This window comes from Canis lupus, chromosome 8 (assembly GCF_048164855.1).
Source record: "Canis lupus baileyi chromosome 8, mCanLup2.hap1, whole genome shotgun sequence".
In the NCBI taxonomy this organism is placed as follows: Eukaryota; Metazoa; Chordata; class Mammalia; order Carnivora; family Canidae; genus Canis; species Canis lupus.
Window position 1 is genome coordinate 60,424,237 of NC_132845.1, and position 23,170 is coordinate 60,447,406.

Below are 23,170 nucleotides of genomic sequence, written 5' to 3' on the forward strand. Positions count from 1 at the left end.
GTGGGTGGCGGGGGGTTGGGGGTTCAGGACAGAGGATTGGTTGCAAGTGAAGAGAAGGGGAAATGGGTGGCCTGCAGGTTGGGTGGGTAGACCTGCAGACTCAACCACCATTGCTCTGGGTCACCTATTAGTCTGGAATAGTCATCCAGAAATCCCCCACCAAGGTCAGCCAGAGCTGGGCCAAGGTCAGCCTCCCTTCCCTTCCCAGAACCACAGCCGCTGCTGGGCTTCTGGTATCTTGGGAAATCCAGCAAAGGGGAAGGATTGACGTCATGAGGTGGGAGTGAGGTCATCCCACCTGTCCCATCCTCTGCCCACCCAGCGTGTTCTGGCTTCCCCGGGCCGTATTCCCCAAGTTCTTTGCCGGAAGCAGACGCCCGCGGAGCGCAGAGTGGCCGCCAGGGGGCGCCCTATGGCAAGAGCTCAGGGGACGGAGGGGTGGAGGCTGGGCTGGTGTCTGTTCCTGGAATGGGCCAGGAGGGAGGAGGAGCAAGCGGAAGGGGACGGTGTGTTGGCCGACCGCTGGGGCTCCGAAAGAAGACGGCCCCTCCGGTGGGCAGTTTGAGTATCTCGGGACCGTGGCTGCAGGTAGGCAGAGGTGATGCCAGGGCTCCCAGGTCCCCTTCCCTAGTCACAGCCCTTCCCATCTCCCTCTCCCTTCCTCTTCAACCCTTCACCTCCTACCCTCCATTTTTGTCTTGGAACCTTCCCCTCCAGCTCAACCCCTGAGCCCTTCCTAAAACGCCAATCCCTCACCCTTTCAGTCGCAGTAGCTGCAGCTGGCAGGGTCAGAAGACAGGTGGTAGCCTAGCTGCTGTGCCACAGCCCCAGCTTTTGGGAGCCACTCTGGCCCCTGTGTCTCGGCTCCCGTCCCCTAGGCCAGAGGCCCCATCTCAGGGTCGCAGGTGTGCTGCTGGCGCTGGGTGGGTGGTGGCAGGTAACTCAGGTTCTCTTCCCGAGCCAGGCATGGCAGACTCCACAGAGGTCCGGGAGCTGGTGTACCTGGTCACAGGTGGCTGCGGCTTCCTGGGGGAGCATGTGGTGCGGATGCTTCTGCAGCGGGAACCCCGGCTCTTAGAGCTGCGGGTCTTTGACCTGCACCTGGGTGCCTGGCTGGAGGAGCTGAAGACAGGTAAATCACAGTGGGGAGGGAAGGAGTGGGGTGGGCGGACTCCCTTTGCCGTGGTGGAAAAGATGATGCCTGTTTATAACTTCCGCGCCCATGGATGGGATGAATGAGTCACTTTGGGAATATGTGGCTCCTAAGGGTGTAGGCTGAACCCAGCAGCTGGCCAGCGGCCCCAGCTCAAGACATTGCTTCTGGCTGCCTCTCCTATCCTTCCCAGGGCCTGTGCAGGTGACTGCCATCCAGGGGGATGTGACCCAAGCCCACGAGGTGGCAGCGGCTGTGGCTGGAGCCCACGTAGTCATCCACACAGCCGGGCTGGTGGATGTGTTTGGGAGGGCCAGCCCTGAGACCATCTATGAGGTCAACGTGCAGGGTGAGGTGGCTATTTGTTCCCTACCCCCTCTTTGACCTTGACTTCTGGGATTCTCTTGTGAAAACCTGTCCTCTGGACACTCCTGCCCCTGTAATGGCAATTTGGCTACCCTCACTGACCTGCTGTAGTTTTCCTTGGACCTGGGGAAGGAAGCCACGGGCCCTCATCCAGAGTGGAGATGGGGGGTGGGAAAGATGCTGCGAGGGAGGAAGTTTTAGCTTCAGTACACTCTTTCCCTCCCTGCCACCTCTCCCAGGCACAAAGAACGTGATTGAGGCTTGTGTGCAGACTGGAACACGGTTCTTAGTCTACACGAGCAGCATGGAAGTTGTGGGGCCCAACATTAAAGGCCACCACTTCTACAGGTAAGCTTAGTTTCCCCCCAGTACTTGAGAGCCCCATCTCCCCTCAGCATTAAGAATTTTCCTTCTTGGGCAGCCTGGGTGGCTTAGTGGTTTAGCGCTGCCTTTAGCCCGGGGCCTGATCCTGGAGCCCCGGGATCGAGTCCCACGTCGGGCTCCCTGCATGGAGCCTGCTTATCCCTCTACCTGTCTCTCTGCCTCTGTCTCTCTCTCTGTGTGTGTCTCTCATGAATTAATAAATAAAATCTTAAAAAAAAAAAAAAAGAATTTTCCTCTTCCTCAACTAGGGGCAATGAGGACACCCCATATGAAGCAGTACACAGGCACCCCTATCCTTGCAGCAAGGCCCAAGCTGAGCGGCTGGTCCTGGAAGCCAATGGAAGGAAGGTGAGACAGGAGGCGAAGAGACAAAGACGTGGTGGGCAGGGCTGCTAGTCAGAGGCAGAGCCAAGGCCAGAGGGACTACTTTACATCCTGCCCCAATCATCGATTTCGGGAGGCCAGGGCAGAGGGCAGGCCGCTGGGTCCTAGGTCTTAGCTATGCCTACCTCTTGCCCCCAGGTCCATGGGGGGCTGCCCCTGGTGACATGCGCCCTGCGTCCCACTGGCATCTACGGTGAAGGCCACCAGATCATGAGGGACTTCTACCACCAGGGCCTTCGTCTGGGGGGTCGACTCTTCCGGACCATCCCTGCCTCTGTGGAGCATGGCCGGGTCTATGTGGGTAAGGCCCGGGCTACACTGTGGAGGGGGGGTGGGGTGGCGGGGAAGGCTGAGAACGGGGCAGGACCCACGTAGTCCTGGGTGGGCAGTGTGTGCCCCGGCTAGCAAAGGGAGAGCCACACATGGGCCAGAGTAGCCGGATACTCGGGTATTATCTGCATGGCCACGGAGGACACACCAGCTGTGTGAGTTGGGAAGGCTAACATAAAAAACACATCACAGGCCAACTGGTTATGAGAACAGCATCTCTCCAGGAGAGGTGAGGGGCAGCATCTACACAGGACCAACAGAAGTAGCAGCATCCACACAGGCTGGCCCAGGAGAGCAAGTGGCCACAGGGCCTGGGGAGGAAGCAGCCTTCACCAGGGCCCTGGTTCACAGGCACACCTACGTGAGCCCCAAGAAGGGGCAGCTTGGACACGGGCTGGCTCAGGAGAGCACAGGGTCTCCACAGCCTCCAGGGCACTCAGGGCCACATCTGCCCCCCTTCCCCCGCTGACAGGCAACGTGGCCTGGATGCACGTGTTGGTGGCTCGAGAGCTGCAGCAGCGAGCTGCCCTGATGGGCGGCCAGGTGTACTTCTGCTATGACCAGTCGCCCTATAAGAGCTATGAGGACTTCAACATGGAGTTCCTGGGCCCCTGCGGACTGCGGCTGGTGGAGACCCGCCCGCTGGTGCCCTACTGGCTGTTGATGCTTCTGGCTGCTCTCAACGCCCTGCTGCAGTGGCTGCTGCGGCCGCTGCTTCTCTATGCACCCCTGCTCAACCCCTACACGCTGGCTGTGGCCAACACCGCCTTCACTGTGAACACCGACAAGGCTCGGCGCCACTTCGGCTATGAGCCCCTGTTCTCGTGGGAGGACAGCCGGACCCGCACCATCCGCTGGGTGCAGGCCATGGAGGGCTCGGCCCGGTGACGGTGGAGCAGGGAGAGGGAGGCCCCCCGAGCCCTCAAACCCTGGGCAAGGAGGGAGGCCTGCCTCCTAGCGCTGGAGGGGCGTCTGGCACCACACTGACGCGCCCACAGCCCTCCACATCTTTAATCCACGGGAGCGAGCTGTGGGTTTGGTCCCGGTACCTCTGAGTTCTAGGGCAGGGTTTGGCAAATGTCTGATTCCCCTAATGTTCCCACCTGCCCCGTCCCTTTCTGGCTTTTCAAGCAGGAAGTGAAGAGTTCCACGGGCTTCATGCTGGCCTTCTGACGTCCAGGCAGGACCCTTGGGCCTGCATTTGGACTGAAGTTGCTTTGTGGCTCCTCCCACCACCTTTGGCCCTCCTTGGCGGTCAGCATCCCATTATTTTAAAATTTTTATTACCTTCGGACAGCTCTCTTTCCTGTGAAGCCTAAGCAAATCCGTGTACTTTCCCTTCTTCCCACCCGTCCACCCAAATTTGTTCCTATAATATTGTCAGAGCTCTGCCTGAGGGATCTGCCCCAGGAATGCTATACCTGGCCGAGCCCTGGATTAAAGCTCCTCACCCAGCTTGGGTCTATCCACCTGTCCGGCTTTGTCTCCCACCACGTCTCCCCCTCCCCACGGCGCCTGTCCCACACGGCGACAGAAGGAAGTGACCACACAGCACGCCCGCTGTTGGATTGGTTGCTATTTCTCCCGTCCCACGGGGCCCGACCCGGCCCGGGGTGGGGGTGGGGGGCTCTGGGGACAGGACATGCAGGGTGGGGTGGGGGGGGGCAGAATTTTCCTGTGTTTTATCCATTTGCAACTTGGTCACCAATAGAGAGAAATGGGACTCTGAGGGCTAACAGGAGAGGGAGGCCTGGCTCTGGGCCCCCAGCCAGGCCCCAGGAGTCCTGTCCCCTCGGGGAGGAAAAGGAAAGAGCTCTAGAAACCAACGGAGAAACAGAAGGGGCAAGGGCTCATGTCAGCAAACACGGCTACATCACGTGACACGCCAGCGACACGGAAACACACGCCAACGCACACGGCTGCACAGCGGGCAGGGGCAGGGGGAGAAGGGAGCCGGGGGCCACCCATCTTGTCCTCTGCGGGGCGGGCTGGGGGGACAGGGTGAATGCATAGAACACATCATGTACACACGCTCAAGGCGTGGCAAGAGCGTGCATCGACCCACAGGCACATGGGATGGACACGCAGTGTGCTTCGTGAGAGGCAGGGCTGGGGAGGGTAGGGAGGGGGAGCAGCGAGCCCTGGCCAGGCCCAGGACCACCCACAGGGCACACTCGGGCTTAGTGGGCTTAGTGGTGGTAGGTGTGTGGAGGGGGAGCAGCACACACTCGTCCAAGAACATGCAAAAGACACCGGCCCCCAGACAACGTTCCAGGACATGGGTGGACACGGCGGCCCATGAGCAAACACATCACGGGACACGTGGGACTCAAAAGAGCTGGGGTACAGCAGACCCTCAGGGATCTGGTGCAGCTGAGACCCGGAGAGGGGCAGCTATGGGTCTAAGGCCACCAGAGGAGGCAACGGCATCACTCCGGCCATGGCTCTAGCCTTGGCCTTTGTGGCCTCAGGGCTGTGGGAATTCCGGAAACACCTGGGCTGCGAGGGTGTCCTGGCTCGGCAGCAGGAAGGAAAAGGGGTGGGGGTGCTGGGGCCCGTTCTGATGTCCCCAAAGAAGCCTGAGAGGGCAGCAGGAGGGTTGTGATCAGAGACCGGGGGCAACTTCCTGTTCTGCAGGACATTCCTGAAAGGGACAGGGAGGTTCCTCTCTGCAAGAAAGCCCACCTGGGGGGGTTGTCCCATATACAGGCCTCACACAGGCAGGACTTCAACAGCTCAAGTAGGGAAGAGGTCAGCTACACGAGCTGGATGGGAGAGGGAGGGGTACTGTGTTCTGGAAGGCCACATCTGCATTGTCTCCCTGTCTCCGTCTCTCTCTCGCTCTCTCTCTCTCTCTCTCTCTCTCTCACACACACACACACACGCACACATGCACACATGCACTTACTTCACATGAGGTGGGACCCTGGAAAACCTCCTGCACACACATACCCAAGTCCTTCACTTTGCACACACGTATGTCCCACCCTGGGTGTTCAGTCCTGTACACATAGGTCCTTTGCTCAGGGACTTCTGCCTGCCACCAACCTCGCAAACCCACCTGTGCATTGTGTGTATATTGTCTACATGGTGAGCGAGGCGCTGGCCTTTTCCTTGTCTCAGTCTCAACCCTCGGGGGTGGGCAAAGGTGGGGACACCTATCCCAACATCTAGCAGGCAATGTGCCCCGGGGAGAGGGCACAGGACTCAGCTCCCCAGCCCCGCCACATTGGCCATTTCAGTTTGCCTGAAATTACCATTCCAGTCCCTGAGGCAGAGCCCAGAGCATCAAATGGGGGTGGTGAAGACAAACGCTAGCCTCTCCCAGCTCTGAGGTAAATGTGTGGAAGGCAAGAACGCCCTAATTCTCAATCTGTCTGGGGCAGCCCTCGACATTCACTTCATCAATAACATTTCCCACAAATTGACCTTCCGGGGGCATCTACGTGCAAATGAGTGCAGCCTCTGTGGGCACCACGCCCGTGTCAGCATGCACCTGTGCTCCAGCGGACATGCATGTGCCTGGGTGGGCCTGCTGCATGAGGCCTCCTCAGCCTGGGCCTGTGTGAGCACACTGAGGTATACCAGCTTTCACAAATGAAGGTCTACCCTCTGCAGAGACACAGAGAAAGACTGGCATGTGGGCCTGTGTGCACAGGGGCTCTGAGACCTGGCAGGGCAGGAAACTCCAGTTGCACAATGTTGGTGAAACAGTGTGTAGCCACACCAGATGTTGGTCGGCAGCTGTAGGGAGAGAGGGAGAGGGCAAATACGTCTGGATAAACAAACCTGGATGGCGCACGTGTCTTTAAAGAAGAACACGTGTGTGCATATAATACACAGGCGGGCAAAAATACACTACATAGAAAGCTTCTATACATACACACACACTCACACAGACATATCTACATAGCACAGAAATATAAATTTTTGTCCAGTGCACAACATGGAAGGTTCTGAGGAAACCTATCAACATTTCAAGCACATCTTTGAGACACACACACACACACACACACACACACACACATATTCTTCACATTACCTGCTGGGAGAAATGCACATGTATATACAGGCTGAGCTAGGCTGTTTATACGTGTGTGCTTCCACTTACCTGCTTCCACTCACCTTGGTTAGACTCCACAGGCTCACAATGCACAACATGCACATACACACACACACTCCCTGGGGTGGCGAAGCCAGAAAGCTTTGCTCAACATCACACTGGGGTGTCTGCCGTGGCCTATGTGTATCTGGGCCTACCTGGATCCTCTGAAAACGAGTGTAAGCATCTGCACACTCCCAACCCGCCTTATCTATAGCAGATGTGGGGACGGCGGGGATCAGCGGAGGAAGTGCTGTTGTATTGGATTCAAACACTCAAACACAAAATTCCACGCACACAAATTGTGTCTGTGGATCCGTGGCCACACACACATGCACATGCGTGCGCACGCGCGCACACACACACACACACACACACACACATCTATTCACAGAAGACAGAGGAGGGCTCGGTGGGCTGCTGTGTTACACCTGGCCACAATCTATACACAACAACCCCAGTGAAGGGGGAAGCTCAGATGACACAGACTTGAGGTGGGGGCCAGAGGGTGATTTGGTGCTTCTACACACATCTACACACATACACACACGCTGGGGTGTCCACACGTCTTGAGCATGTGCCGGCGGCGGCATGCATGTTGGTGTGCATGTGTAATCACGCCTGCTGCTATCTACGTGCGGGGGCGGGGGTGGTCCATGGTGGGGGGAGGTCCAGGGACTCCAGGGTCTGACAGGAAGGGGGGAAGGGGGGGCTGCCTGGGTCTGTCTTGGGGGTGAGCCTGGAGCAGGGGAGAGTGAAAGGGGTGGTGGGGGTATTGCTCCCAATGTGGTGGGGAAGGGTCTGGGAGAGAGAGGGGTGAGGGGCCTACAAGCCCAGCGTCCCCCCAATGGATGACGCCAAGACCACCCCCAGCACCACACAGCAAATGATGATCATGATTTTCTTCTGCAGGCAGAAAGGGTGACAGGGAAGAAGGACAAGAGAGTCGGAGAGATAGAGATGGGGGGGGGAGGAGCGGGGGGGGGGGCGGGGGGGACGATGGGGGAGGAGGTGTGAGGAAAAAGGAGGGGAGAGAAAACAGAAAAAGGAAGAGGTCAGAGCCAGAGATAAGGCCTCCCTCTGGATTTCATCACTCACCTCAGCCCTGGCCTGAGCCCAACCCCAAGAGCTCACTCCAGCCCACCTGCCCCACAGGCTCTCCTGCCCCCCACCAGCCCACTCCCCACCTCCCCACCTCCGACTCCCCCTAACCACCCCCAATGCCATCCTGTCCCAGAGGCCCATCCAGCCCCCTGGCTCACCCTCCGGGCCTTGCTCTGATATTTCACAGCTTTCTTGGTGTCGGACACAGCTCGCTCCACATAGTCCACAGAATGTTCCACGTTGTACTCAATGCGGTCGATCATCTCACCCTGCAGAGGAGACATGCAGAGGATGAAGTGGGGGCTGGGCTGGAGAAGGGGGAACCCCAGGGACCTACAGAAGGCTCCTAGAATGTGCAGGAGGGGCAGTACCTGGCTTTCCACGAGCATGGCCATGTCCACAAACATGTCATGCAGCTCTCGGATGCTGGTTTCCAGTTTGATGATCTCGTTGTGCCTCGTCTCGATCTCATTCAGTGCCTGCTTCGTCATCTGGGAGTCCATTTTGATCTAGGGCAATGGGGGTGGGGGCAGGGGGAGGAGCTACAGATTCCCCTCTTACTCCCGTAAAAGTTTGGATTCTACAGCCAGAGTGGCTGGGTTCAAATCTGTCATTTACTAGCTCTAACTGTGGGCAAATTGTGCAATGTTTCTGGGCCTCAGTTTCCACACCTAGGAAAGGGGGATGATAGCAGTACCCACTTCCCAAGGTTGTTGTGAACTGAGTTAATGTGAAAAGATGTTTAAGTTACAAGAAATACAATTGTCCTGAGCCCACCACCCAGGGCTTCTTCTCTCACACACGTGCACACACACACACACACGCACACACACACCAGGGAAGAGCAAAAAAGGTGCAGAGTCATCACTAGTATTGGCTGTTTGGCAAGTGGTCCACTCTCCCTGTCTTTGTTCAATCCGTCCCCTTTGTCTAGTGGGCCCTTTGCCCAACTCACTATGTCCAAATGTTCCTTGTTTCTTAAAGCACAGCTCAATAGCACTTCTCCCAGGAAGCGTTCCCTGATGGCAGTAGTTAACCACTACCTTAGGGCCTGTCAGCAGGGTGCACATCCCTCAGGCAAGACCCCAACCGCCTGCATTGTTGTAATGATGGGTTTCCATTGCAATGATGGTGGGTTCATTGGCAGGGATCAGTTCTGTCCTCTTAGAACCCACCAGGCTCCCCTCTATTCTCAGATAGCCAGCCTGGGCAGAGCTGTTTGGGAGGGCTCCAGGCTAACTGGTCCTAATAGATTTGCTCAAAGCTAATTTAACAAAGATCAGTTCTCGAAATAACAATTTGCTGAAAACTGCTAGACAGTCACTGAACATACTTGAATTCTGGTCTAGAAATCCTAACCAGAGCCACTCTGCCATCAGAAGCGGAGACAGAACTGGGCAGGCTAAGGCAAAATCTACAAAGAGAAAGAAGAACTATAGTAGGGGAAGCCCATCCATTCACATCTAAGATGACTAGGACAGGGCATAAAACTTTAGCAAAACTAAAACTGGTATTTTGTTTTAATTTCATTACATAGGCAAATTAGTCATCTGGTGAAATGACCTGCTTCAGTAGGGAGTAGTGTGTCTTAGTGCTTTAGAGCCCTGACAGGAGACCATGGATCTGAATCCTGTCTCTGAGGCCTTGGGCTAGGTATTTAACCTCTGCGGAGGTATTTAACCTCTCAATCAGATTTCCTCATTGATGAAATCCGGCTCCCTCAGAGGGTGGCGATGAGGATTAAATGAAGTAGCATTTGGTAAACGTAAATATGTAAAGTGCTTAGTGTCTGGCTGGTTTCTCAAAAAGGCTGGCCATTTGTATGGGAGCGCCTTCCTGCTCTTGTTCCCACGGAAATCCCCAGTTCCAGGTCTTGGCGTCCCACTGTTTTTGATTCCAAGGTGGACTTAGGACTTTAGTTTAACCTCAGCTTGGGGAGGGAGGAGAAGTAAATGTTTTCCAAAGCTAGATCCACCCCCACCAGGGGCTCACATCATCGGTGAAGATGGCCAACTTCCCGCTCTCCAGCATGTCTTCCAGTTCTTCGTTCGTCGTGGTCCTGCCAGCTGTGGGGAGAAAGGCCTCCCGGCTCAGGGACTGGGCCAGTCTGGGGACCTGAGGTGGTGGGACGGGGCAGAGACCCAGGAGCCCACCCTCCCCCACGGAGAGGGCTGGGGCAAGGCTGGGCGCTCTGCAGCGGGGCACACGCACTGATCTCCAGCTGCCGCTGGATCCGGTCCTTGCAGCGGTCCCGGTACTTGGACTGGGTCGCGTTATATTCGGTCATTACTTCCACGAACTTCCGGGAGAGTGTGGAGTGCTAGGGTGCGGGGACAGACAATTAGGAGGCCGGACGAGGTGGCGAGGAGGCGAGGAGGCGAGGAGCCCAGCGGAGGGATGGGGCTGGGAGAGGGGGCGGAGTTGGCCTATGCGCCCAAGCTCAAACAGGTGCTGGGTCCCTGGCCGCCCGCCCCCCAGGCCCTCAGCCCCCCACGGAACCCCCCAGCCCGCCGCAGCCCCACCGGCGCAGATGGGGCCCTGCTCCGCCCCCGCCAGGACCCCGCCCAGACTCCGCCTTGGCCACGCCCCGCGCCGGCCCGCCCGCTCTCAGTTCGCGGCTCCCCCTCCCCGGGGCTCCTCTCCCTCCGTTTCGGTCCGGTTCCCGCCCCGCCAGGCAACTCCTTCCTACCTGGGTCTTGCGGATGCGCAGGTCCGCGGAGGAACGGTTCAGCCCCTCCTCTTGTTCAATGCTTTGCTCGATTGCTGCGGGAGAGAGGGTGCAGTGACCGGCGGGAGACCCGCGGCCTGTGGGGCGGGGGTCCGGGACATAGGAGGGGTCGACACCCCGAGGCAGGCCTGGGGCCTGTGAAGAGACGTCACACCCATGGCGAGGGCAGACGGTAAAGCATCCAGGGTGAGGGGGCAGGAGGCGGGTGAAGAGAGGGACAGACGTTTCAAGGGGTCCGGAAGGCAAGTAGGAGGGGAGGTTGAGGGTTGGTGGGTCACCAGGCAGAAAGGGGCTACGCTACGTGTTCTGGTGGAAGGATTGGGTCTTGGCGAGTCCCGCCGTGGTAACTCCTGCTTGGTCCCCGGAGGGTCCCCGTTATGTGGGGACCTCGCCACTTCCCACAGCCTCTGGAAAGAGGGCAGGAACCCATCCTGTGGTTTTTCTGGCGGGAGGCAAGCACTTCCAGATGGGTCAGGTTCTAGTGGCCGCCCTTTTCTCAGAAAATTCTAGGGTAAGGGGGTATGTTCCAACAGAAAATAGCTCTCCCCCAGCCCTGCAAGGTGATCTCTGTTTTGGGAATTCCCACTTCTAAAGGATGTTCTGGAAAAGCTCACAGATTAACTGGGATTCCTGCTTCTGGATCATGCACTCCTGACATCTATCATTCAGATTTTCTAAAAAAGAGCTTGCCAGCGATAAGATCTACAGCGCTCTGAAAATGCACAGGGATGAATCACCAGGCCCTCCAGACCTGGAAGGGCCTCCAGACCATTCCTGAGAACATCAGTTCTCTGTTCTGCTGGTAGCAGGGAGGTCTGGGACTGAACAGCATACCCCAGCGCTCCCCTGCCAGCAATGGTGGGCACAGTGACAGTGACACCTGTGGCCCACCGGAAAAGCACAGGAACACACAGCACACCCAGGGATGTCGGAACCTCTGGCCCATACGGAGACCCTATCGTCAAACTTAAGGGTGCAGCCGAACCCTGTAGTGAAAGGTCTTTTACAGGGTCTCATTGACTTCTTACAACAATCCTGAGAGTTCAGTGATACCAGCCCATGGATCACATCAGAAACTGAGTTTCGACTGGGTAACACAACTCACTTAAGGTCACACACAAAACTCCAGGTTCATGCCACCAAATAGCTGGAGAGAAATGGAGGAGAAAAAAATCTTCCCTTTTTCTGGAGGTCTGGAAGGTCAGCTTCTCTACATCCTGCTACTTTTCCTAGCTTCTTTCTTGGTCTATTCCTGGACTCATAATCCATGGAGCCCACCTTATGGTCTTACAGAGAGTGTTGAGGTCAGAGCTCAGTGGGCCCAAAGAAGTCTTTAAGCCCAGGGATTTTTTTAACGGTGTTCCATGGAACCCTGCTTCTGAGAAAGAACCTCAGGGGCTATTGCTGGGAGTAAAGGGGAGACCAGGTGGGGCCCTGGGCCACTGAACCCCAGGACAGCCAGAACAGCTTGTCTTTTACGTGTTGTATATATTGGAGTTCTTTGTAAGATGCCATTTAAGGAAAAAAACATATTTACTATTCCTCCCTCGAAAAAAAGTCAGCTTTGAAATTGCTTCTGTTTTTCTTACTGTACCAGTGAGGAAGCCGAGGGTAGGAATGAGTTGCTGATGGAAGTTGTCCAGAATAGAGCTGATGATGGAAGTTGAACTCCCTCTGCCTGGATTTGGATTTAATGTACTCCCAGCTTAAGTCATTTTCCTTTCCAAGACAAAAGTGTAAAGGGCTTATTTTTACAGATCAGCATTGGAGGCTCACACATGACCTCCCACTGAGTCCAGGAAGCATGGAGTCGCTATTCTTGTCTCTCTGGACCAAGGTTAGTGTGTTCAAGGCCAGGCATCTGACATGGCACCTGTCCCCCCATCCCCACAATGTGCCTCAGACAAAGTAGGTGCTTGGCAAATGTTTTCTGCTACTGAATTACCACATCACGGTAACACTGCTATTCCCCTGGCACCAGCAGACAAGGAGGTTCCCAACCCACAATGCTTTGGGGGAAGGTAGTTATTACCAGCACCCAAGTCCTTAAATTAGAGTGAATACATAAGCATTTGGCAGGTCCCTCCTGAAAGCTTGCCAGCTCCTGATGTCAGCCACACAAGTCCAATCTGTCCTGAGCCGAGGATACCAGTTCAGAAGCATTTGCTGAGCCCACCTACTGGGTGCTTAGCACTATGCCCGGCACCTGTTCTGGAGAAATAAGGATTTAATGAAACTGAAGCCACTTGGAAGACTATATTTTCTGGTGGACCTTCATGCTGGTGGATCCAGCAAAGCTCAGATGCAACTTGGACAGAAAGTTTCCTCTCCCTCATTTCTTTGTCATGTCTGTTTCTCCAAAGAATCTGGAACAAGGGGGGAAATCTGGGGTTTTGTGCTTTCTCACTGTTTAGGAATCTGGGCCCTGGAAACGTGTAGACATTCCTTATAGAAAGGCATGTTTGGTCCAATGAGGGCAGAGTTGTTTGTCTCCTTAGTCTGGGGATTGCATTCCTCACCTTTCAACTTGGACCGAACCTTGTTGGCCGTCTTCTTGATGTCTGCAGTGAGGTCCTCCAGCTCCTGTTTGGTCTCTGAGGGGACAGCCAAAGTGGATGAGATGTCTGGATGGGAGCCCAGACCCCATCCCTCACCCCCACCCCCCACACTGCCCAGCCCCACCCTCCCTTCTAGCCACCCAGCAGCAGTACTCACTCTCATCTGGGTTGGGGGCGGCCAGGATGGCACTATGCTGTTTTTTCACTTGCTCCACATCCTCTGACAGCTTCTCAATGCAGCCTCGGATCTCTTCCACCTGGGCCAGCAAATCAGCTATACCCAGCCAAGTCTCTGAGCCAGGCAAGGGGCCCTGGGGGCTTAGTCAGGGTTCAGGTAAATGGGCCAGAGGCAAGGGATCAGTAGAAGGCCAAGATGCTCCAGGAGTGGAGAGCAGGGGTGGAACAGGGCAAAGGAAATTGTTGGCTGGGGGTCAGCTCCTGAGTCCAAGAGCATCAGAAGCTCGGTTACCTGTTCAAAGAACTCATCCATGAAGTGGTCCCGATCCACATGGACCACCTCCTCTTCATCATCACTGTCTTTCGCCTGGGAGGCAGAGAAAGGCAGATTCCATGAACAGTCCCTACCCTGAATCGGATGCTCCCAGCTCTGGGTTCAGAGCAGAAATCTTGGGAGGGGTCCTATGCAGGGGGCAGGCCACACACAGGTCAAATGCAAGGGCACCATGCAGTCAGAATGAACCCCCAATATCTTGTGAAACAGGGTCCCAGAGGCCAGGTAGCTGAGAGCCCAAAGGACGCCTCGGAGGGAATTAGCAAAAGGCACCCCTTCAAAGGTGGAAGTGGCCCTGTGAAGGCAGTCACCTTGGAGGTGGGTGGTACCCAGGACAGCTGCCATTAACCGGTATCCTCCCGAGCAGCTAAATGTCAGCCTTGCAGGAACTGGCTCTGGGCTCCCAGAAGGGGTTGGGATTAGACACCCAGGAGGCTGACCCTGTCCACTGTCTCCCCAGCCCCTTCTGTCCAGGCCTCACTCTGCTCCCCCATCCCTTTCCCTCCAGCTTCCACCCAATCGGCCACGTCCCCTATGCAAGGTCACTTCACGGCCGGGGGCGGGAGCCAAGTTGAGCAAGCACAGTGAAGCCCTGGGAGGGCTGGAGGAGGGACCCGGGCAGCACCCTGAGCCCCAGCTCCCCGTGCCCGCCTCCACCCCCTCCGCTGCTCTGCCCCTCTCGTGTATTCACTTGCTTTCATCTAGCCTCTCCCAACTTCACACCCACCTACTCTCACTTGCTTGGATTTCCCAGTTGCAACCTGCAGCTGCTCAGCCCTCCACCCCCAGGGCTCAGAGACACAAAGGGATTTACCCACCCACACCGCCACCGCCACCGCCACCGCCAGACAGACCAGTGACACAGACAGAAGGGCTGACACACAAGGCACACAGAAATAGGCCCAATGACGCCCACACAGAGATACGCTGCCACGCTGATGCGCACCCACACATGGCCCCACAGTGAAGCCACTGCTGCCACCCGTGGCCACACAGTCACCCACACCCCCGGGGACGTTTAGGAGGGCCCACTGGGCCCCTTCTCCCAGCCTCCCTGAGCCTCAGGGCGGAACACTCATCCAGAGCCAGGAAAAGAAGATGGGACAGAGTGGGCTCCCCTGTGCTGCAGGCTCCTAACTGGACACACTTCTCTGCTTGGGGCAGAAATCTGAGGATAAAAGCTGAGCCCATCAAGCTTAATTAGAGGCGCAGCCCTAATCAGCCTCAGTGGAAATTGGAACAGAGTTCCCCCTGACTTCCAGAAAGAACCTAGCCCAAACAAGACGGATTCAGACTCCCAGAGCCCAAATGATCTCCAGACAGGACCCCAAAGTGTCCACCTGGAGCACCGCCAGTTGAAACCCAAAGGGAAAGGCTCCCATGGAGCCTCGACAGGGGCCAAGCCGATCGCAGACAGGACCTGATGGAAACCAGACAGGCTCAGACCCAACGAGACTCAGGGCAGACAGATCCCAGACAGCTTGGATCGAACCTAGACAGGGCCAGATGGGACCTGGATGCAACCTAGGCAGCCAAGTGAACTTGAAATCAGCAGAGCCCCAATAGCTCCGGGAGGAGCCCCCGGCTGCACGCTCTTCAGGCCGTGCCGGCTTCCTACCCACATGGAACTTGAGGGATTCTCCCCACAGATGCTGGGCCCCACCCCACGGCAGAAAATGTATTTAGCATTTACATTTAATTTCCAGACAATCGCAAACATCTGCTAGGAAAGGGAGGCTCCTCTGTCTCTGCCCACAGCTGCCCTCAGAAGGCGAATTGGCACCAGGGGGGGCTTGGGTACTCTGAGAGCACTTCTGGCTTCTCAAGTCTCCACCAGACCCAGGGCGGACCCAGGGCTACCCCGACAGACCCTGGCTCCGAGAGGCTCAGCCCCTCTCTGAGGAGCCACCGGCTTCCCCTGATGCCCTGTCCTCAAGCTGGCCACCCTACAGGGTCTCCTGCCCCTGGAGCCAAAGCCATTCCTCCTGCCCCTCCCCTACCTTCTGGCCTCTGCCCCTCTGTACACAGGTCTTGAGGTGTCTCTCTGGTCCAGGTGCCCAGAAGCTTTCCCGGTCTTTGTCTCTTCCCCATGCTGACTTCCCACCTTCTGAAGTCTAATTTCCCTCTCTCCTGTTTGTTCCCAGAGCCAGGTCCCTTAGAGTCTACCCTGGGGCATCCCGGGCTGCCTGTTTACTTGTCCTTGAGAAAGGAAGAAAGGTAGAGACCCAAGTATGACTTATTTGGTATAATAATTACAGGGAGCTGAGAGCTAATAATCCTCTACAGTTCACAAACACTTTTACATCTATAATCCCTTTTGATCCTCACCACACGGCCCTGAAAGAAAGGCTGAGCAAATATCATTGCCCCCATTTCACAGATGAGGGAACAGGAGGTCGGGGGTGGGGGGTGGAAGGGAAGTGACCTGTCCAAGGGCACCTCAGCTGGAAATCATAAGCATCTAAATACACCTCCCCCACAGCCCCTTCTAGGGCTCTAGGCCAGGCCACCTCCTTCCAGCAACTCTGCCACTAGCTCTTCTCCCTGTCAGGTCAGCTCCTGCTAAGGCCCAATCTGGTGGGGCTCTGTGCCCTGAAATCCTAGGAAAATATCTTTTAACAGCATCTTCTACGTGGGTCTTACATTCTTGTTATCTCATTGAATCTTTATTTAAACTCTATAAGGACCATTGGCCAGCATAATTATAATTGTGGCAAACATTTACACAGCATGTTATAGTGAGCTGGGCACCGTTCTATGCCTTTGTGAATATTTGTCTACTTAACTCTTACAAAAGCCTCCCGAGGAAGGTATTATTATAGCTCCCTTTTATAGATGGGGAGACTGAGGCACAGAGAGGGTAGAGAACTTGCCCAGGTTAGCAGCTACAAGGCCACATGAGCTTCAGCCTCTGCTGGATGGTAATAACGTCTGCCCCAAACGCGGGGCAGGTGGAGGCAATGAGACGAGGTGGGGAAAATGCCTAATGCTGCCAGAAGACACAGTGTTTGGTGAGGCTTGGCTAGTGCCCCCTGCCCCTCCCATGTTACAGCTGAGGAAACAGGCTCAGAGAGGTTGCCTGACCTGCCGAAGGCTTCACAGCAAAGAAGGCCAGAGGTGGGATGCGACCTGCCAGTGCTTCATCCCAGGCTCCCACCCTGTCCCACTCTGCTTATCCCCAGCACTGTGGAACTCCTGTGGCCAGGAGAGAAAACCAGGAAGATGGGCTGGGCTGCAGGAAGTGCCCAGATAGGAAGCCAGGCGTCCTACCTCCTCTCGCCCTGCTCTGTGATCCGAGGCAAATCGGAGCCCTTCTCAGTGCCCCCGTTCATCTGCAGAAAGGGCAGGCTGGTGCACCAGGGCCCCCGCCCCCGGCTCTGAGGGGTGCATGTTTAATAATGAGCACGGCCTCCATTCCTGGAAGAAGTTGGCCAGCTTAAAAGAATGCAAGCTGTGGGCAAAAGAGATCACCCAAAAAAAGGTGATCGTAAGTGCATGATCCACTTTATGGACAGTTCAAGCCTCAGTTTCTTCATGTGCAAAATGAAGAACATAAGAAATCTAACACATGTGTACTGATTACAGTGAGCTGGGCCCTGTGACCAGTGCTTTGTGTGTCTCGTTTGACCCTTCGAAGCACTCCACGGAGCAGATACTATTCTTATACCCATTTGACAGAGGAGGAAACTGAGGCATGGAGAGATTAAGCGACTTGCTCAAGATGATACAGCAGGTGCTGTCTGGGGTTGCGGCAGGTTGGCACCTGGGTTGAACCCAGGCCCTCCGCTCTTCCTGCTTACCAATTCCTCGGGCGCTGGAGAGGATTACATGAGAGAGTGCAGAGGGCCCAGGCACCTTGTGGAACTGCCCTGGGCATTGGAGGCCTCAGATCCAGCTTCAGCCTCTTCCCATCAGAGATACCAGGGGCCCCCGTGTGTGTCGGTGTGGGGAGACAACATAGACAGATGTGTGGATGGAAGGAGAGGGACACAGTGAGCCAGCAAGTCAGGGACCAGAGACAGATGGTGAGAAGGTGACTAACACAGAGGCAGAAAGAGCCTGGTGTTGGGTGACAGAAAAGTCATAGAGTGCGCACGCGTGTGTGTAAACACATGTGCACCCATGCACACGGCATACACGTGCATGCTCCTCAGGGGTACAAGCATCATTTGATCTAGAGGCAGCAGCCTCTCTCCGCTGCACCCCTGCTCCAGTCCATCTGTCTCCTGACTGGGCCCTTCCACCCTCCCGGCACCCGGCCTTGCCCTCCCCACCACTCCGCCCTCCATCCTGACCCCCCTACTCCCTTCCTCGTCCTCCCTCCGCCCCACTGAGTCATTCATTCACCTAGCGGATATGTCTGAGCCGAGCCAAGTTCTCTGGCTGCTGCTGAGAACACAGTGGTGGACAAGACAGGAAGAAGGTCCTGCCTCCAAGTGGAGGGAGATGAACCCAACGTGAGAGACAGAAACGGCTCTCGGATGATGAGGGAGAGCCTGTCCGGGGGGGTGGGTGACGTTTTAACATTCAATGACACAGAACTTAAGGCGGAGGGAACAGTGGTCCAGGTGGAGAGAAGAGCGCTCAAAACAGGGCCCGGCAGAGGGAACAGCAAGTGCAAAGGCCTCGAAGCAGGGGTGAACTTGGTGTGTCTGCGCCACAGAAATGAGCCCTGTGCAGCGGGCGACAGCAGCCCTTCGCCGGCCCTCCTGGGCCCTGCCCACTCACGCTGGGCCGCTCTTCCCTTCTGTCATGCAGGCGTACCCGTACCAGCTCTAGCCCTTTCGGTGCCTATCCCATGCCCAAGCGCTACACAGATGACTCAGTCTCCGCCTTCAGGGTGCGTGGCTTGTCCCCTACCAGCCCCCATGCCCACCCGGACTCAAATTCGGGCCTCACGTTCCCCACCCCCCAGGCCTCCTGCCTTCCCACTCCACGGTCCACAACGCGACTCCACATGCTTCGCTCTCTCACCAGCCCTCCTCTCTGCCTCACTTGCTCTCCCTTCTCTCCTCGTGAGCCCCATCCTTGGCCCCACCACCCCTTGGGCCCTGGGACCCCAGTCTAGCTGATTAACTCCACTCCAGAGCTGGCGCCCAGAGGTGCTAGGTGAACTAGAACAGAAAACCTTGGTACCACACCAGCTCTGCCATTACCAGCTGTATGACCTTGGTCAGGTTGCCTCTCTGGCCCTCAATCAACTCTAGAATAAGTTAGGGGTTACATCCTGCCCATCCCGGGGTGGGGGCTGAGGTGAGGTTGAAGGGAAATAAGCAAGTCCACGTAGAACAACAAGCACTCATAGAGCACTGCTCTGCCCAGGCCTCTTCTAGGCACTTTTTGCATCTTATCTAATTTCAATCCTTAGGACAACCCTGCGAACAGGTACTATTCTTACTCCCAATTCACATGTGAAGAGGCTGAGGACCAGAGAGGTTAAGAAACTTACCCAAGGTCACACAGGAAGTTGCAAAACTAGGATCTGAACCCAGACAGTCTGGCTCCCAAATCTGTGCCCTCACCGGCTGTGTGATAAACAGATCTGAGAACCCCTTGGGAACACGGAGGTACTGCTGGAAAGATGATCAGGTCCCCTGAGCTGACATCCCCTCCTGCCACTGCCCCCTCATCCCTCTCAGCCTCTCAGAGACCTCTTTACCAGGCCTCTCCCACACTCTGCCCACTCTCCTGCCTTCTAGTCTCCTCGCTTTCAACTCTGGTGGGGAGACCCTTGCACTCCTTGCATCTGGCAGCTTCCCCACCCCCTCCCCAATCTCGTCTCCCTGAGCTGTGACTAACACCAGAGCCATTTACCCAGTTCCCTTTACCCCTCCACACCACCTCCCACCTCCCCCACTGACTGCCCACCCCCTGCAGCCCCAGCAGCCAAGACTCCTTGCCTCTGGGCCGGGGCTCCTTGACCCACTCGGATGAGGACTCCAGGCCGTGCCTCCCCCTCCATCCACATCTTAGAGATTTCCCTCCCTCACTGTAGTTATACCACAATTTCGCCACCACCTCACCTCAACTGCTTTCCGTTTCTCTGGGTTTTGGAGTCATGGAATAGTCTTGGCAGCAGGGGACCTGGGTTCAAATTTGCATTCCTCACTGGAGAGCTGTGTGACCTTGGGCAAGTTATTTAATCACTCCGGGCCTCAGTTTCCTCAGCTATAAGATGAGGTGGTCTCTCACTCTATATACTTTACCAAGAGGTCAGTGAGGGTCTAGTGAGATTATGGGTGGCAACCTGCTTTAAAAACTGCATGGTGAAAGAAGGGGAGTTTGGAGCACCCATGCTGGAGCCAGCCTGCCAGCCTTTTATTGCCTATGTGACGCTGATCAAGTTACTTAACCTCTCTGGGCCTCAATTTCCTTACCTATAAAATGGGTTGCGGCTAAGATCAAAATGGGTAAATATGAATAACACGCTTAGGACAGTATCTGGGACTAGAGGGTTGATTCTTTTTATTATTGTCACTTCACGGTTGCTTGGCCCCATATTCAGTGAAAGTTGAATTCAGAAACCTTTAAAATTCCCTCCTTCAACCACCAGTTTCTCCTTCCTTCCCATTTGTCAGCCCATCTTTCCCAGGAGACAACAGTCACTTTATCTTCGAGCCCCTTCCTCTCATCTTTGTCGCCTGGTTTCCCACGCCCATATCCCAGGGGCTCTCCAAAGACGAGATTTCTACCCGTAGGGTTGAGGCTTCTCTTTCAAAGACCAAAAAAGCAGAGACACATGTCAATTTGCCAGACTGGAAACCCAGATTCCAGTTGGATCCTCCCACCCACTGGCTTGGTGACCTTGGCCAAGCTCCTGCTATCTCCAGACCTCAGCTTCCTCATCTGTCAAATGGGGAAATAACCCTGGGTGAAGGGAGGCAACCAACAGGCTCCTCCTGGTAAAGACCTAGCGCATGAGGATGCATCCTGGCTGAGGCTAGTGCTTTAACACACCACCACAGGCCCTGAGCACACAGCAGGCTGTCAGCTCCCAGCGCCTCCCTGGCCCCCAGGTCATTTCTACAAATCCCCCAACATTCTCCCTACCCTAGAAACCATTCTCATCAAGCCCCCACTCCCCAGCCCCTCCAAACAGCAGCTTTCACTGCGGACATCCATGCGGCCCTCCTCCCTCTGTCACCCAAACACAAACTGCCTTGGCCAGCCTCCTGGAGCTGGGCCTCCTCAGGCCTGCCAAGCAGGAGGCCACAGCAACCTGCCCCTGACTGTTCAGGATGCCCCAATTCCCCCCAGCAGAGCACAGTCCATGTCACACAACCCAATTCCATGGCCCTGTGCATGGAACCTGCTCCCCCCTCCTCTGCATCCCATCTCCCACACCTGGGGTCACCCCATCTCAGGCCCTGGCCCTCTGGTCGGCTCCTGAGGCCACCCCTTCCCTCCTCACCTCTGAGCAGTGCCCCCTCCCCACCGGGAGCAACACACGCGTGCACACACACACACAGACACTTCATTCACTGCCAGGTGTTGGCATCTCTGTCCCAACCTGTGTCCTTCCCCAAGCACCCCCCAAATCTTGGTCCCCTAGACAGCCTGGCCCAGTAACCGCCCCCATCTTTCTAATTCTGCACATCTGCCCAGGGGATGAGAGGACCCTCCAATTCTCTGTTGATATTCACTCTCTCCCCTCCCCAGATTAGACCCCAGGGCCCTCCGGGAAGGTGGGTACCCAGAGCCCCTGAAACCTCTCCTGCCCCCTTGAGTCTTCATGGCCTCCAACCTCTTCCAGCCACTGTCCCCAAAATGCAGGTTCACTGGAGACATCAGGTGCCTCCAGATAGCGGGGTGCCCCTACCACCAACCTCCAGTCCCATCATTTGGCCCCATGTCCCAGCGCCTCCCCCACACCACCCCCACGCGCTCCCCAATATTGGGGTCCCGCCCCCCCATTTCCCCACCCCCAAGCTCACACTCCGCAGCTCCTGAGTCCGATCCTTCATCCTGCGACGGCTCCTCCTCCTCCTCCTCCTCGTCCTCCTGCCTCTGCTGCTGCTCCCTGCCTCCTGCCTCGGTGCTGGAGGCCGGAGTCTGGGGGCGCCGGGGGGCACCGGAGCCGCTGGAGGGGGCCCGCGGGCGGGGGCGGGGCCGGGGGCGGCGGGCCGAAGGCCGGGCAGGGGCAGGGGCCTGGGCCGGGCTCGGCTCTGCCGGGGCTGCGGTGGCGATGCGGCTGCGGCACAGGCTCGGATGGAGGGATGCGGGAGCCGAAGCGCGGGGGAGGGGGGCGGAGGGAGGTAAGGAGGAAGGGAGGGAGGGGGGAACCGGGAGGGGGCGGGGAGCAGGGGGCATGCGCAGCGCCCGGGGCTGGGGGCGCCTGGGGGTTGTAGTCCGGGGGAGGGGGGCCCCCGGGGAGGGGGTGGAGAGGCCCAGAGGCGGGTGGGGAAGGGCAGAGCCGGAGAAGGAGGGAGAGATTCGCAGAAAGACGGAGGAGATGCGGCGGCGGGAGGCAGCGAGCTGCTGGGTGGGGGGTGGGGGGCCGGCAGACAGGGGGTACGCGGGTGAATTCAGGGAATAACCCGGGGAGGGGTGCTGTGCATCCCTTTATACCAGGAGATAGAGGTAGATTTTATGTGTGGTGTCCGCGAGTATCTGTGGGAGCCGGGGCACGACCACCTCTGTGTGTGTGTCCCTGCAGGAGGTTCTTTGGACACTAGAAATAGCAAAACTGACCCTCTAGGTGGCTTTTGTGATGCAAGGAATCAGCCGAGCCTGAGAAGGACAGGGACTTGTTTGTTTTGGGGGTTATTTTGCACAGCCTTCCCCAATCTAACTGTGACAATTTTCTCTAGGCAGCAGTGGGTCTCAGAGCTCTGCTTGTCTACCTCCGAGGACAGGGGGCTCACTACCTTTCCAGAGCCCTTGGCCCATCTTTACATGGCTCTGACTGTTGAAAACGAAATTCGCCCTTATTGGGATAGGAATGCTGGTGTTTCTGAGGGTCCAAGTACCCCTGTTCTTCCTGATGCCCACCTCTGCTCTCCCCATCTCCATATTTTAACATCATGTCAACTACGCTACCCCTGCAGCGGGGCTTTGGCCCCTGCAGGCCTTGAACCTGCTTTTGCCAACTTACCCGACGACCTCCTTGATGCCAAATCCATCGGCCAGTGGTCAGGCCTGACCCTTCATGATCTTTGAACGACATATGACCCTGATGACCTCTCTTGACTCTCAGCCTGCTTCCTGCCTCCCTTCCCACCAACCCCCCAGCCTCTGAACATTGTTTTCCATCCTCCTTCCAGATCCATCCTTTCTCCCACAACCCCTCTACAACCGGGTTCCCTGGGGACCTACCACCACCACCACCACCACCCCGGGTTCTCTTCTCTGCTTTCTTTACTCTATCATTTCCCAGGGTCAGCTGCACCTACTTGCCCGCAGTACCCACATCTGCACCTGCAAGCCAGATCCTCCTCCTCAGAGGCAGCACCTACTATGAGCCAGAGACTGAGCTGAGCACCAAGGACACAGGCGATGTCCTCAGAAACATAAGTAGATCCATAACCGAAGTGAGTGAGGCCAGGGCTTT

At 56.6% G+C, this 23,170-nt stretch overlaps 2 protein-coding genes across 4 annotated transcripts; one reads left to right on the top strand and one right to left on the bottom strand.

Annotated features, from left to right (window-relative positions):
- Positions 1-418: 418 nt before the first annotated feature.
- HSD3B7 (hydroxy-delta-5-steroid dehydrogenase, 3 beta- and steroid delta-isomerase 7) lies at positions 419-4,082 on the top strand. Of its 3 annotated transcripts, none has more exons than XM_072836561.1 (7): positions 431-588; positions 965-1,132; positions 1,347-1,502; positions 1,759-1,867; positions 2,152-2,251; positions 2,426-2,588; positions 3,090-4,082. In XM_072836561.1, the coding sequence occupies exons 2-7, from the start codon at positions 967-969 to the stop codon at positions 3,503-3,505; spliced, it is 1,110 nt and encodes a 369-aa protein (XP_072692662.1). In that variant the 5' UTR covers positions 431-588; positions 965-966; the 3' UTR covers positions 3,506-4,082. The 3 variants fall into 3 exon arrangements, with proteins under 3 accessions (XP_072692664.1, XP_072692662.1, XP_072692663.1); XM_072836562.1 differs by having other exon boundaries at positions 2,519-2,588; XM_072836563.1 differs by lacking the exon at positions 1,347-1,502 and having other exon boundaries at positions 419-588.
- On the bottom strand, positions 3,593-21,731 carry STX1B (syntaxin 1B). The gene is made up of 10 exons (XM_072836565.1): positions 21,555-21,731; positions 13,579-13,653; positions 13,267-13,366; positions 13,071-13,145; positions 10,513-10,586; positions 10,035-10,143; positions 9,816-9,889; positions 8,195-8,332; positions 7,982-8,092; positions 3,593-7,625 (listed from the first exon to the last, which is right to left on the bottom strand). The coding sequence occupies exons 1-10, from the start codon at positions 21,582-21,584 to the stop codon at positions 7,545-7,547; spliced, it is 867 nt and encodes a 288-aa protein (XP_072692666.1). The 5' UTR covers positions 21,585-21,731; the 3' UTR covers positions 3,593-7,544.
- Between the last annotated feature and the right edge of the window lie 1,439 nt (positions 21,732-23,170).

Bases quoted from the DNA above. Each gene is read 5' to 3' on its own strand.
- HSD3B7 (XM_072836561.1), top strand. From the start codon at position 967: ATGGCAGACTCCACAGAGGTCCGGGAGCTGGTGTACCTGGTCACAGGT. The intron at 1,133-1,346 runs GTAAATCACAGT...TATCCTTCCCAG, and splicing joins GCTGGAGGAGCTGAAGACAG to GGCCTGTGCAGGTGACTGCC. The intron at 2,589-3,089 runs GTAAGGCCCGGG...CCCCGCTGACAG, and splicing joins GCATGGCCGGGTCTATGTGG to GCAACGTGGCCTGGATGCAC.
- STX1B (XM_072836565.1), bottom strand. From the start codon at position 21,584: ATGAAGGATCGGACTCAGGAGCTGCGGAGT. The intron at 13,367-13,578 runs GTAACCGAGCTT...TTGCTGGCCCAG, and splicing joins TGGATGAGTTCTTTGAACAG to GTGGAAGAGATCCGAGGCTG. The intron at 8,333-9,815 runs GTGAGCCCCTGG...CCATTGCCCTAG, and splicing joins TGGCCATCTTCACCGATGAT to ATCAAAATGGACTCCCAGAT.